Genomic DNA, 15,732 nt, shown 5'->3' on the forward strand with positions numbered 1-15,732 from the left:
TCTGCGGCCTGCAGCTAATAGTTTTCAAGTACAACGATGGCTGGTGGCACTCGTCTAAACTGAAACCCCTGCTTCGTTGCAAGTGCACTCCTCTCATAATGTTAAGCATGTCAGCAGAGACCAGCACACTAGACTTTGAAATTACGTTTGCTGATGGCGATCTTTGGTGCCCCCAAGTGGTCATAAGTAATGTGCCATCTCAACAGGGAGACCGGTCCTGAGGGAAGATGAAGACTGGGAAAAAATTTTTTTCAGAACATATGGTTAAAAATAGGGTATCTGGGCAAGAGAGGGTCCAGAAAAGAATGGCTCCTTTGCTGGACCTGAGCCAGACTGTGAGTTATTTCCAAGCCCCAAGGCCCAGGACACAATACCTCTTAGAGAAAGTGGGAATTATAATCCCTGATCATGAAAAGTAAAATAAGCATAGATGTGATTTTTTGTTGTTTTAAAATTCCCCAGATAGAGCACCTGTCCGTATTCTTCTGTGATTTGCTCTTCCTCACTTCATACTATGGTGCTAAAGTGTTTTGTAGAGATCGGTGTGGTACAAAGATCATTCCTGCTTCATTTCCAAGGCTAGTCAACAGCAAAAAGATATAGGTTGGCAAAGGGAGAAAGAGGAATATGGCTTAAGGAGGGCATCATGTAATAAATTTATTATATTTTGTTACATTTTCCACTTTTCTCTTAATTCCAACTGTATACTATATAATCAACTGCTGTTCCAGAAATAAAACGTTTTTAAACATAAAAATATAAATTTTGCTTCTTAAAAGTGCATACACCTTGAATAATAAAACATACAAATAAATAACAGAAGTCAGTGACACATCTCATGCAGTTTGTTTCTAAAATAATTTAAAAATGTATGGTACACTTTTCTTCCAGCCTCAAGAAAAGCCATCCTGCCTGCCATATTACTGTACAACTAAAGAAGAAAATGATACAGAAATCACTATGAACGGAGCACGAACAGTATCAAGGCATTCTGAGTACAGTGACAGGGACATGCAGCTTGTAAGACAACTACAGAAAATTCCAGTGTAGCACTGAAGCGTTCAGGGAAGAAACTGTTTTTGTAATGGGGCTTGAATTCGATTTTAACCAGTGGTGAGAGGCACAGTTGGTGAGCAAACCGAGAGGGAACACAGACGCGTTTTTGGAAAGGCCGGCATTGGACGGGAGCTTCAGAAAACCCTGGGACTGTCTTCCCATCTGGTACGCAGACACTGGGTCACTGAGAATAGCACCTACAGGCAATTTCCCACTGCCGATTCACCCCTCCGAGGCCCCTCTTCTTCGAGGGGCTTTTCTACAGGGGGATTTCCAACTTGGATTTTCACTTAGATCTTCATTCCCTCAAAATGGTGGAAATACCAGGTAAGTTGTGTTTCTTTTCTTTTCTTTTTTTTTTGTAGGCAGCATCCTGCTGGACAGGGTAAAACCACTTGAGCAGCACAGCAGACTACTCTAAAGATGTTGTACGTGCCGTTAGCTCACCACAGATTAAAACTCGATTTCATTCGCCTCTCTAGGTAACATACTAGCAAATTTTTGGATGACTATTATTTGACTTTTTGTAATTACATGGAAAAACACAGAGGGTTACCAAAAAAAGGACTCCAAATAAAATGCTTCACAATCATTTTTAAACGGAAAATCACTCCTGAAATGACACCGCGGAGAAGCAGAGAATGAGCCGACTAGGACATCAGGTGACGGCGTGGAGTTTGCTACTGAAATTACTACAGAGACAGTCATTCTGCCAAAATCAGGAACAGGCTTTCCAAGGCCACGAGCGCTTTACTTCAGCATTTTCTAACTCAGAGTGCCTTCCCAGCTCCCCTGTGGGTCTGGCCCTCTGGTGGCATCCAGAGAAAAGGCTCTGGGAAGGATGCACACCCCCCAGGGGACTGTCTGCTCTGGCAAACTGAAGACCACTGAATCCCACTAGACTCAAGTGTTGGGCCACCCACCAAACGCTCCAAGCACCCAAATGGAGTCTCAGATCAGAGAGGCTCCCCTATTTCAAACTGGATGTTAAATCAGTGGTTCTCTTTTTTTCCCTTTCCTCTCTGATCAAACAAGAGTCTCAGTCAGTCACTCCTGAGTGCTTCACATGGCAGTGATTCTCACCACAGGGATGGTGTTTAGCACAGTGGTTCTCAATTCTGACTGCAAATTAGAAACCCCCAGCAGCTTTAAAATGTATGGCAATTCCTGGGACCTTGCCCCTTCACTAGTTAGATCAAAGTCTTAGGAGTAGAACCCAGGCATCTTTAAAAGTTCTCTAGATGATTCTAGTGAGTGCTGAGCATTAGAAGTCATTCAGAAGAGGCTTAACGGAATCTTCAGGAGAGTACTCGTATGAGATTTGAAAAAGCCTCCCAAGCCTGCAGTGGACCTCCCTTCCCTCCAAAATTGGGAAACACTTGTTTTGAATGCTTGTGAGATGGATCTAGAAACTAATCCACTGTAGTATGCTACCATAAATTCCATGAGCTTAGTCTTATTGTGACTAATGGCTGGGAATCTCCGAAGCTTTCCAAAACAGCTCTAGGTCTCTACAAAAGCCTTTTAAAATTGTTAGCACTATTAGAAGCCACATTTTCTCCTTGTGACCACAATAGAACCTTAGAAAATTAAAATTAAAATCTATAGAAAATGGCAGGTTATTTTTTTTTAGAACAAAATACTTTAGGAAAGTGTTCATGCTAAATACAGTATATAAACCCGTGTGTGTTCAACATATCCAATTCCACTCCTGCTTGCAAAATACCATTTTACATACAATCTTGCTGATTTAAAAAAAAAAAAAAAAAAGCAAGCAGCAAAGAGAAACATTTGCAAGCAAAACAAGAAAACACATTCATGCTCTTCTGTATTGATGATTAAGCCACATGTAAAAAATTACAAATTCAAAAATAGAGCTCCATAATCCAAGAATTAGCTTTTTAAAAAAATTTACATTTAGGGTAATCTACATTTTATTAGTTATTTGCATAGGTGGTAAGAACATGCTTTCTGGGTTAGATGGAGGCCATGCAAAATCGTTTTTCATTACTTGGGGGGGAAAAGATGACTTGTCATGCTCAAACGGCAGCTGCAAAACAAACACTTTGAGAGTTGATCAAAAGGCAGTGCGAAACACTAAGTGTTCATTTGAAGAAAGCATAGGATTCCACCCCCCAAAATGTAGTCAGGTTTAACAGTAACGTTTCCTTTATGAAAGTAAAGACCGACAGTCTGCACAGTAGCAGCTACTCTGTTTATGATATAGGCACTGGTTTGTCAGGGAAGTCTGCTCTTCTCAATTCCAAATAATACAAGTTCAACACGCCTCACAGAATATGTGTTTTATTGAAACTGTGCTTATGATTTGCATACTATCTTAAAAATCCAACCCAGAAACACTAATTATCTTGCCATCCAATAATTCCGATAACCTACATAGGAAACAACAACTTCGGCTGTTCGGTTATTTGTCAGAATGAAATGTAACGTCAGATGTCAAGCTATTTTTTAGAAACATGTTTATTTGAAGTAAGTAAGCTCTGTTCCACAGCTCTTCTTTGCTTCATTCTTCCTAAAGGCTGACACTACTGCCTCCTTGACATAACTAGTTTTTTCCGCGACAGTTACTTTAGAGCGATGGCAATTTGTCCCCGACCCCCAAACCCCACATCTACTTTCATACACACGTGGATGACCAAATTCTAATGGAAAGTGACTTTGTAATAGATTTTCAAACCCTAAGTAGTAGAGACAGCTCAGTCTGAAAAAGTGGATGTTAAGAGTATAATGTCTCTGAAGATGAAGAAGGGCACTTTTGGTTTCTGGAACAGGAGAGACTTGCTCAAGAGGACCACAGGCCTTGGCCAGTTCACCAGAATCCACTTGCTCTCTTTGTTCGGGGGGGACTGTCACTCCATTTAAGGTATCACTGGCATCCCCTGGCTCATCGGCTGGGCTCCCAGGGCTCCTCGGCTACAGCGAACTCACGATGCTTTCCGCTTGCTTTTAGGAGCAAAGCAGGCCCTCAACAAATGCTTGCAGAATGAATGAATGAATGAATGAATGGGGAAAGAATGATTACAAGGGTTTAGGGCAGCTTCACAGAGAACTACAATATTTTACCAGACCACAAATACTCCCACATCCATTGCTATTGGTCCAGCGAGGTATTACTTCCTTTCAGTTAGGTTGCTTTTAGGATGGGAAAGCACCAGGGCTGGGAGGTCATCTTGAAATGATGTGAGCTCAAACATTTCGTTGTGCTTCCACATTATACAAGGGAGTGCAAAGGAATGATACAGCCTCAGTGCACTGAATATTCACAGGAAAAGAAATCAAAAATAGAAAGTTTTTTGAAAAGCAAAAAACATTAAAAAGCCACACTCCTGTCAGGGATTACTCTGTGCCAACCAGGAAATGACTGCTCTGGCCCACCTGGTTATCAACCAGAAACTCTGGCCCACCATCCTTGACGGATCATTTCTAACCCCAAAGCACAGATATGCTCAATGCGCCAAACATCACCAGGAAAATAAAAAACAAAGCAAATGCCATGTCCCTAAGCTACTGAACAACTGAACTGAACCAAGTAATAATTTTCCCTTAAGATCTTTCACACCTCAAAGACCACGTCCAAATTTTTGGGCAAATATCCTCTTCTGTGGCTTAAAGATGGTTCCTAGTCATTATGGATGAGATTTTCATTGTTTATCAAGCACAAAAACAGAACAGCTTAAAGACGCCCAGACAATGCCACAAGGCTTCCTGACTTTTTTTTTTTCATTTAAATATGAAAAAATGAAGACTAAACCCCATAGACTTATAGTTTACAGATACTGAATTTTTTTTCTAGTTCCCATGGAAAATTAAAAATAAATCTGCAGAGTTGTTCTTCAGTTTGGTGTTTTTGGTTATTTTTTTTGGAAAACAGTGGATGTAATGGAAAATCCATTCCTGAAGATCTCGAGAATAAAAATATTTGCCACCGTGAAAATTAAACTAGATTCTACTAATGCTTAACTGATAATAGCCACAGAAAAAGGTTTTATTAAAAACCCTTTGGGCAGACAGACTATAATTCTAAGGCTGTTTCAGAGCTTCGGATAGGAGATTTCAAATGACAGCTACCTTTTTGAAACAAAGACGAGAGGCTCAAATCAGACAAACATTCAACCCCTGATTGATGATCCCATACTTGGTGCATCCTTTCCAGGAAATAAAAGTGACACAGAAAAACCAGCAGTGGCTAAACACTGAGAGGGCTGTCAGTGTGCCCGAGGAAGCAGTGACAACACTGAGGGCAGCCAGTCGTCGACGGTCACACTACAACAGAGAGGAGAGGAGCGCTGCTTTGGGAGACCAGAAGCTGGTGCAGTGCAACGGGGACACCTAGCGAAGGGGCGCGGACAGGACTGAGTGCACTGGGCAACAGGCTCATGTTCAATGAACTTCACGGAGCACTATGGTAACTTCCACAAGGCGGAGTAGCTAAGTCTTAAAAACTGCAAGGGTCTAAAATTCCAGCTACCCTCAACAACAATGGCCTCCAGACTTGCAAGTTACCTGCTAATGCTCAAAGTAGCAGCAAAATAAAGTTAGAAACCTAATGGAAATATTTCCCAAGAGGTATTCATGGGAGAGGGCGGGATGGGGAGGAAAAAAAAAAAAAAAGGCAGCGCAGAATTCATAGCTATGCATGTGCATGTATTCTAATCACTTCACACACAGCAATACTGGAAAGGGAGGTTATAAATGGATTTGTGCACCAAGAGTTCAGGAAGAGCTGGGAGGGTTTACAATTTTTTTTTTTTTTTTTTTTTTTTTTTACAAATTAGTATTTTAAACCATAAAAACTTAGTATGCTAAACTTCGTAGCAAAGCGACAAATGCTACGCAAAGAGAATCAGGGTCATGACTCTCTTGACACTTAAAAAAAGAAATAGAAAAATGGAAAAAAAAAAAAACAAAAAGAAAAAGAAAAAGCTAAAAATTGCTAGGATACCTCCAGAAATCTTGAAGAACTATGTATCTTGCTTATCAGTGAGATTTTGGTGAGGTTCCCTTGTTTTCTGAACAAGAAATGCAATTCGCACTGACAACACCAGATGGAACGCGCTCCAATTCTGCTTCTGAGTTCTGAGTAAGAGATGAAGTCTTAAGCACAGAGAATAAACGACTTACTGAAAAGCAGTCTACAACGGACACTGACAGGCAGCATCAGAAGCGCACACGTAATACTTTGTCACACACTGCTTCGACACACCATCGACTGACTTTTGGCATTAGGCATCTTCTTTCCTCTCCAAGTTACAAGAAACACCGGGCACGCGCACAGAGGGTAGCATCGAGCTTTCAGCTTCCAACACAGAAAAAAGCAACAGCAGAGAAGGAAAATGGTACAGATTCATGCATCCAGGTCAGAATCCACTTTTTTCCAGAACTCTTTCAAAGGTGTTAACTGCTCTACTACATTTCAAAATGCCAATGGCCATAGCTAGCAAATTCAGAAGGAAAACAAAATTAATTAGTGACCGGCTCTGACTGTCCTATGTGCCGCCTCTTAAGACAGATCTTAAGAATCAAGACAGCTTATAGTACACACATCTTTGCAGACATGAAGGTCTGAAAGACTTCAGTTCTGCCTCTAGAAATTTCTATCTGCAGCAGCTGGAGAAGCGACAGTCACTCACAGGCCACCTTCGTCGTCAACCCTTTTACTGATGTGCATCCACCCTAAACTGGCTGAGTATATACCTGAGAAGCATTAGTGTGAAAATATTGCCCTTTACAGAGACTGGTAGATGGGGCCAAAGTGCAAAAAGCAAGTCTTCTCTCGGTTTGTTCATTGTTAGCGTCACAGTTTTTAGAGCTCCTGGTGCCCTACAACAATCAGCTGTGAGGACAAATCCTGCTCAGATGAAACCCAAGTCAAACAACCGATCCTTCTACAGCACACGCTAATGACAGCTTAACTGGTTCAGAGGTTTCCAAACCCTAATGTCCAACGGAAGTCATGAGAGTTCTCTAGAAAGAAATATGTACAATTGCTAAAGGGACCGCCCAGGGTCTCGTCTACGATTCTTCCAGTTAGCTTGATATCAATGCTTTGCCTACGGCTGTTATTTGGTTCAATGGCAGAATAAGGCGACGCTTTTAACAATTTGCAGTTGAATTCTACACACACATATACACACACTCATACGCACGCGCACGCACACACACACACGCACGCACACCAGGCACGTGACCCAAAACATACAAAAGCATAAAGGGCTTTGGTGGGAGGGAAGGGTTCTAAATAAATAAACATCTTTACAGATAAAACACTTAGATTGCAGAAATATCACTGAGGTTTTGGAGAAGGCCGTGCAGAGGTTTGCATGCTAGAAGATAACTTTTTTGAGGATTTCTCAGCAGACTGCCTGCCACCAGGAGATGCCGGCACTCCAGAATCTAGCTGGGAAGACTTGGATTTGCGAGCAGACAGCAGGGAATGTTTAGCAGAAGCAGGGTCCTTGGAGACAAGCTGCTCTTTTCCAGCTGCACTTGCATTTGGCTGCTGGGAACCTGGAGGCTGGTAGCCTTTCTCTGCCTTGTCATCCACGGCATTCTTACCAGCCGACTTGACAGAGCTCCCACCTGCCTTCTTGGAGAGCAAGGTTGTTTTGCCAAGGTCAGTCGACCGCCGGGTTTCCTTCTGTCTCAAGGCTGACTTGAAGAAGGACAGCCCCTTGTCCTCTGACTTGCTGTCCCTCTTCAGACCAGACTTCATGTTTGCATTGGGGGAACGCAGACTGGCCATGGAGGAGCTCCTGACATGCTTTCCATCCCCTCGGCCCTCCCCCGCCCTGGCCTGGCTCACCCGAGGGGAGTTGGGTTTAGAGCTAGAGGTGACGCTGGCTCTGTCCGAAGCCAGGCTTTGCCTGGAGCCCTCTCTACTCAAGCTCCGGTCTGAAGTCCTGCTCTTCCCAGGAGGGAAGGGGCCCCTTGCAGCAGGGCCCGAAGGTTTTTTGGCAGATGTGGAGGGAGCAGTGTAAGTGAGGGAGGAAGATGATTTCTGCCTCTGGGGTGAAGGAGATGATGTGGAGTCCTGGGGTTTGGAGGAGGACTCCTTTCTGGACTGGGCAGGGGCAGGGGAGGAATGCCGTCCACTGGCCCTGGAAGAAGAATCTGCTTTGCTTCGGGAGCGGGAGGGCTTTACAGAAACTTTTACAGGAACAGGAGAAGAAGGGGATGTACTTGAAAGAGAGGACTCCTGGCTTGCCAAGACTGGTCTCCCCTTCCGCAAGCTTCTGTCTGGCTCAGAAGTGCCTTTGGAGCTGGGGGATCTCTTGGCTGTGCTGTCTGGTTTCTTTGTGAGGGAGCCCGGGTGGCTTGTGGGTTTCACTTCTTTGACTGGAGAGCTGTCTACAGAATCGCTCTGATCCACATAAGCGATCTGGTTATTGTTATCAAATGGATCAGAGATGGGGGGCACATGATCCCCTTGTGCTGAGTTTTTCCTCTGTGTGTCTACAACACTGGAGTTCAATTTGCGGGTGTCTGATTCGTCTCTGAACACACCTTCCATGACAGCCAGAGGGGCCCGGCCCACAGCCTTGTGCTCACGTCGGCTGTGAGTATCATTTGATTCCTGGTAACTGCTGGCAAGGTTCCTCAAGCTGCCAAAGCAAGAGATAGAGACCTTGTCATCCGCTGCCTCCCCGATCTTCTCCAAGGTGGAGGCAGAGGTGTGGATCGGAGAGTCCCCTGAGAACCGAGAGGGAGAACTGGAGCGCATCTGCAGCTTGGCGGACAGGGACCAAGAAGGTCTAATGCAATTGTCGTTAACGGCCAAGGGGCTGGTGACAGAAGATCTGGATGACAAGCTCTGACGCTGGACGCTTCTCACGAATGGTCGAGTTGAGAAACCTCCTGAATGCAGCAGAGAGAACAGCATTAACCTAAACCGAAAACACGTCCCAGCAACACTTTAAGATACTGAAGATGGAAGGCAGGCAAGCCTGGTGGAATGACAGGAGTGTGACCGTCACAGCCAGCATATCTGGGGTCACAAAGGCAGCCACGTGACTTCCAACTTTTGTAAGCTCAATTCCCCTATGTACAAAATAGGGACATTCTAACTCAAAAATCAGCGAAGGGTCTCTTTACTTCTTGCTGTACGTCGGGGGTCAAGAGACTTAAAGGCTCAGACGGTTCATGCTCTAGAGTTTGTGGGCCAACCACTCAGCTCTGTCACTGTAGGATGAAAGCCACCAGAGAAGACACATAAACCAATGGGTGTGGCTTTATTTACAAATAAAGACGGGGCCATATTTTGCCCATAGGCAGACTGCTCTAACTCACAGGATTACTATAAGAACTAAATAAAATCCTGAAAGTCTTATGCCCACCTGGCACTTCGCAGGCGCTCAGTAAATGTGAGCTACTGAAGATTCTTCATCTAAGGACAACCAGGACCCACAGAAGTCAAGTCGCTGCTCAAGATTACGGAGTCAGAGGCAGAGCAAACACCAGAACCACAAACCCTTGCCCCTGACTCAACGCCATATGCAGTCTGACTTGTGATTACTGACTATAACAGCAGATCCGTGGAAAAAAACAGAGACAATACACTCCCAGCCTGAGTGACTTCAAACTTCTGAAGGCAAATATCCATAATCGAACAATATACTCCTGAGTGATTTCAAACTTCCGAAGAAAAAGTTCATAATTAGAACTACACACTTCTATTTTGAGTGCCTTAAAACTTCCTTCCAAAGAAAATATTCTAAATCAGACTCCGTGCATATTGGGTGCTGTAGCTGTGGTGTTTATAAAACCTTCCAGATAAGATCCCCAGAGACAGGCTCTGCTCTGTGGGCACCACCTGGCCCCCCGGTGATGACGATGCTTAAGAGGATACTGATTTCACCAACTATACTGTTTAAAAACTGACGGAGGGCATACCAGCTTACTGTTAAAACAGTGAATTCTAAATTTAAAGGCTGCATTGAGAAAAACCTACCTAAACAAGCAAAGGTCCACTGGCTGGTTTTCCATAAAATGTCAGGAGCTTAGCGATTCCAGTTAAGTACTGTTACTTTACAAATAAAGAGGTAACAAGCCAGAAGAGGGAGCGGGGCTGGAGTCGCAATGACGCAGACCTCCCCTGCCAGCCTCCTGCCGCTTCCCTCCACTTCACGTTCTCATTTCTCACAATTACCCATCGCAAGACGCAGATTACAGCCACCAGCTGGCCGCCACCGGCTGGCCGCAGAAGGAGACTTGCTGGGAGATGAGTCACCGTCCTCATTAGAGAAGCTGAGCTCACTCTCACCTCCTCCCAGCCTCAGTGCCTGGGCTGCCTGACACCTTCCCGTACCACCTGGGGTTCCTGTCAGAACTGAGGGTTCTGCTGCCATTACTCAAGCAGTCAGTGAAGGTTTAAAAAAAGGGGGGAGGTCCATTTGTATTGTATTTCCCAAGTTTTTGTATTGTGACCATCTTCAGAATTCTTGAAAACTACCTTTAAACAAAGGCAAGAGTTTTTGCTCTAGATGCTTCTATACTTAAAAGAACATGCCACGAATTCCTCTAAAGGAAACGGAGGAAGAAAGGGGAGAAGTCAAGGGTCGGGTAGCCCTCACGGGAGCCAGCACTGTGACTCCTCCTTGCCAGGAGGCCCGGGGCAAATCACCACTTTGGAGAATCCCCTTACAGCTTATTTTAAGGACTCTGAAAAGCACTTTGAAACAAATGTATATATTATTGTACAGAGTTAAAGCTCCAGCCTCCACGCTGGACCTTAGAAGTGGAAAATAATGAAGTGGGAGAAGAAAGCCATCCTAAAGGTTAGAGGAAAAGCGAATGACCAGGTTTATAGAAAACGGCACTTAGGACTGTAACCTACAGCTACACAGCCCTTTTACCTTCTCCCAGTCTTCTTGGGCCTTGGTTCCTAAGCATGAGGTACCCTGTGCATGTCTGTGTGTCAGAGAAGTGTCACAGAACCCATACCCACCATCATCTTCACTCCTCTCCCCAGCCATCTCCACCGACTCGGACAACGAGGCCAGGGAGGTACGTCTGGAGGAAGCTGCAGAGGTCACGCTGGCTTGCTTGCTCCCCGGGAGTCGGCTCACCCAGTGTTCGCACAAGGAAGAACTTGTGGAGCCTGCAGTAAAGGAAGCGGGCACTGAGGTCAGGTCAGAATCCTGGGCTGGCGGCTCGGGGCACACCTGCACAGAAGTGCGGCTCCGGAGCTGGAAGGTGGCCGCGCCCAGGCTGCTTGCCTATTCCATTAAGATGAGAAGGAGGGCAGACTCGCACATGTTCATAGTGGTGAAATGCAAGTGGAGGCATGGACACCTCATAATGCAAAGTGCAGGCCTTAAGTGCTGGCAATGGAATCATTCATACTCACTCTACAAATATTTATTAAGCTCCTACTGCCGGGCACTGTTCTAAGCACACGGAAAAAATTCCCACACAGAGCAAATAAAAGTGGCATGCTCCGTTACCTACTTAGCCTCACTGCTTTGTGGAATAGTTAAGTCATTTTCACGATGTTAATACACAAACACACACTCATACGCACATACCCAGGCTGTGTGTCAGTCTCTTACTGTCCATTCCAGGGATGCCCTAAAATATACTCCAGAGCACCAGATACTGCTCTTGAAATTGAGAACATGTCTTTGATAGACTTCAAGAGGATGTAATTTCCAAGCATATCTCGGGCTGTGGAAAGCGCTGGGGGAAAGCACTAGAGCACTGGAGTTCCCACTCTCTTCATGGAGTGAGTGCTACAGAGAGGCGGGTGTACCGAGTGAGGCTTGACTCCAGCAGAGGCTCACACTGCTTCAGCTGCGCCCCCTTCCAGAGGCTTCGAACTGACCTCTCGCAAGCTTCAGTCTGGGGCTAATACTCCCTAACGTGATCCCAGGTTACCATGTCCCCATCCTCAGCCACAGTCTCTTAAACTCTGCCTTAAGAAGCATGCATCATCTTGTTTGGACGGTGTGGCTGTATCCAGACCAGATCCCATCCAGCTAAACTCAGAATAGGACTATAGCCTTCAACCCTTCTAACAGAACAGGCCAACCTCACAGGGAAAAATAACTATTTTGAATGGCACTTTACCTTTTCTACACAATGACCCCGTAAGGCAGGTATTATTAGTATTCCCAGATTACAGGTGATTAAATATGTGGCTTAAATGGGATGTGCTCCAAGATGATGATTCAACCGAAACATGGCAGAGCCAAGACTCATTCTCTCTTTTAGAATAGCAGGCCATACTGCTTTTCCATTCATCCATCCATTCATTTATTCATTCGCTCATACCACAAGCAAACATGGTGAGCTCACTTTGAGACACGTTCTACCTGCTTCCATGTGAACTCTGCTGGTTCACACGTTGCATCCCTGTTTTCTTGACCACAATCATTTTGGTTTCTGGATTAAGTGTAAACGTGACGATTTCTCTGACCAGCCCCACGGAGTCCTGAGACCCTGTGGAGTTCTCTGGACCATTCATGACCATCTTCTGTTCTAGAAAAACCTGCCGAAGAAAAAGTCGGCCTTACCTGCCACTGAGCTGTTGGCCGACCATGACGGAATAGCCGTCCGCCTCTGGTAGAAAAGGATGTATGCAGTCTGTGTGCAGACCTCATCTTCCGACAGCTGCTGCACGTCGCTGTCATCAAAGCAGTACCACAGGCCGTCCACAGAGTTCTTACAGTACGCTGCCAAAAAAGAGCCTGTCATCAGTACCCGGGGAGGAGGGCGCTAGCCACTCCACTCTGCCCAAGGACACTTGTGTTTTGGCTCGCATCATTAATTCAAGAGCTTTTTAAGGCTGCATGTAATATGGTTTAAAAAAAAAAAAATTCAAATGGTCTATCACACTCAGGCAGAATGTTTCAGGGAATTCTAAACTATTCCAGATGGACAAAACTCTCTTTAATCTTAGAAAACACAATATACTCATTTATTTAAACCAGTGGGTCTCAACCTGGGACAATTCTGCTCCCCTAGGGACATCTGGCAATGAATGGAGACATTTTTGACTGTCACACTAGAGGCCAGGGTGCTACCGGCATTTTACAGAAGCTCAAAAAGATTAACCGGTCTGCCCAAGGTCAAGCAGCTGGTGAAAGGCAGGGCCCAGCTCACAACAGATGAATCTAGTCCCTGAGCTTACACTTAAAGCACCCTCCCTCTCTCCCTCAGGGGTAGCACAAACAAAGACCCAGAAATCCCCTGGCAAACTAAGAACATTTGAGCTCATAAATGCATGAACGTTTCTCTCCAGTTCAAATTCTAAGCCTGAGATAGAAATAATGACCATTCAAGTACCAACAAAAGCAGACAAGAACTTAGTGCTCATGAAGCTATGTGATCTTAAAAGGATATATCAAGGGGTGTGGTAAGCTTGATCCAGAGGGATACATTCTTATCACTCTTTCTACAAATACCCATTTATTGGAGTGAGAATGAATGAGTGCTAGAATATTTCACTGAACACTCCAGGAGCAGGACATGTGGTGTCCTAGAGCCCTGGAGTTCCCGCTCCAGTGGCGCCAGAGTGACTCCCTTGTAGGCAAAAGCCACGTTTGTCAGTATGGGACCTTAAGAAATGAAAGGGACCCAGGTGAGGAGGGGCTACACTGGACAGATCCCCGAAAAGAAGAGCCGAATAAGAATCTTTGATTGTGGGGAGGGAAGTCATGGATAGCTATGAACTCCTAGAACGAGAAGTGGAGAGAGAGGCAGCACAGGAGCTGATAAAACAGCAACTGGCCAGTGGTGTCAGGTCAGACTTGATATAGAAATGACCCAGCTGGCGAGGCAGCTGCTCGTCTAGTGTGGGACACACACCCAAGACATGGTTACAGAGCAGCCCAGCACTTACGCCACAGTGTTTCTCTTCAGGGTGGTCTGTTCTCAGTCACAGCAAGGCAACTAAGGCAGCAAGGCAAATCACTAATGGTTTCAGTGTATTTACAAAATCATTCTGCTTGCTTTTCTTCCTGGCACTAGCTTCTCAATTGTTCTCTAGACAAGTGCTACTCAAATTGTGGTTCATAGATTGGTCTCCGTCCACAACAAGGTAAGCACGCAAACTGAGATTAGCATTTAATAACAATCTGACACCGTTGTGATATTCTTACTGTATTTTACAAAGGCTGTTTCATGAAAAATTGGAAATTTTAAAAAATAAAAAAGGCAGGTTCTTCCTCAAGTCTGATCTAGAATTCATACATGAGTTGGCCATACATATACTATGTGATTATAACTAGAACTAGTGCAAAATAAAATTCCAATTAAAAACATGTTATCTTGAATTCAACAACACTAAGGCACTTAAAATGTTCTCTAAAAAACCGTAAACTTTTATATATCAATCAGAAAAGCAGTGGTATGACCTAGGCATCACAAAGGGGAAATAATGCAGAAAGTGCCTAAGCTCTTCCTAGGTAACAACAGGTCCCGAGAAGCAGGCCTGCACCCTTCTAGCTCACTGGCATAGGCACCAAGTTCATGTGAGGTCACCTGCCATAAGTCACAGAACGTGGAAGAGGTGTCTAGCTTCTAGCCCTTGTTCCTGTCTCTAAACTATAGGACCTCCAAAGTACCTGCGGGTTTTCAGGTATTTTCCAAAGCCCACTCTATATACGGAACAAAACAGGATAAAATCCAGGTCTGTCTTACTTGTTCTCAACAATTTCTTGCTAGAAAGTGCATTTTCGGGGCGCCTGGGTGGCTCAGTGGTTTAAGCCTCTGCCTTCAGCTCGGGTCGTGATCTCAGGGTCCTGGGATCGAGCCCCACATCGGGCTCTCTGCTCGGCGGGGAGCCTGCTTCCCCCTCTCTCTCTCTGCCTGCCTCTCTGCCTACTTGTGATCTCTCTCTGTCTATCAAATAAATAAATAAAAATCTTAAAAAAAAAAAAAAGTGCATTTTCTTGAGAAACAACATTATCAATGGAACACACATTCTCTACCGACAGCAGGTTACTATCCCCACAGCTTCTCCTGTGCCTCCAGCACTCTGACCACATTCTCCTGGCCCGCTGCTGCGCCTGCTATGCACATTTCCACCACAGAATCTACGACACGTTACTGATCTTACATATCATCCGGCCCTATATCCCTCTATCCGATTATGCTCCTGGAAGACAGAATTAAGGCCTGCTCGTTTCTGATGCGTCTCTGCTGTGAGCCCATGGCAAGCTATGTAGGATGTGGTCCATTAATGTTTACCTAAATAGAACCTACCAGTACAATCACGACAGTGTAAAATAATGGCCAAAACTTACAGAAAAATACTGCAAGAAATATTACCTACATACAATGGGCACTATCATTCAGCCTTCGAAGGAAGGAGATTCCGACACATTTAGGACACGGGTGAATCTTACAGACATTATGCGGCATGAACTAAGCTGGACACAAAAGGACAACTACTGTATGGTTCCACTTAGAGAAGGTTCCAGGAGTAATCAGATTCAGAGAGACCGGAAGACTGGTGGTAGCCAGGAGATGGGGGGAAGAAGGCAGAGGAGAGGTGCTGTTTAATGTTTCCGTTTGGAAAGAAGAAAATGTCTGGAGACGGGTGGTGGTGAGGGCCACACAACAACGTAAATGTACTTAATGCCAATGAGCTGCACACTTCAAACACGGCTCAAATGGTCAATTTTGATAGGTACATTCATCACTATTTTTAAAAAT

At 44.8% G+C, this 15,732-nt stretch overlaps 1 protein-coding gene across 4 annotated transcripts in view; it reads right to left on the reverse strand.

The window, feature by feature from the left end:
• USP31 (ubiquitin specific peptidase 31) overlaps window positions 1-15,732 on the reverse strand; it is a 212,900-nt gene that overhangs the window by 118,551 nt on the left and 78,617 nt on the right. For 2 of the 4 annotated variants that reach the window (XM_059154831.1, XM_059154830.1), the window contains exons 14-16: window positions 12,588-12,746; window positions 11,021-11,173; window positions 633-8,931 (exon numbers count right to left, since the gene is read on the reverse strand). In XM_059154831.1, the coding sequence (XP_059010814.1) occupies window positions 7,361-8,931; window positions 11,021-11,173; window positions 12,588-12,746 (1,883 nt within the window). In that variant the 3' untranslated portion in view covers window positions 633-7,360. Of the gene's footprint in view, window positions 1-632; window positions 8,932-11,020; window positions 11,174-12,587; window positions 12,747-15,732 lie in introns of those variants that run through there. The other 2 variants (XR_009349253.1, XM_059154832.1) reach the window with 1 other exon arrangement.

Source organism: Mustela lutreola, chromosome 17 (assembly GCF_030435805.1).
Source record: "Mustela lutreola isolate mMusLut2 chromosome 17, mMusLut2.pri, whole genome shotgun sequence".
In the NCBI taxonomy this organism is placed as follows: Eukaryota; Metazoa; Chordata; class Mammalia; order Carnivora; family Mustelidae; genus Mustela; species Mustela lutreola.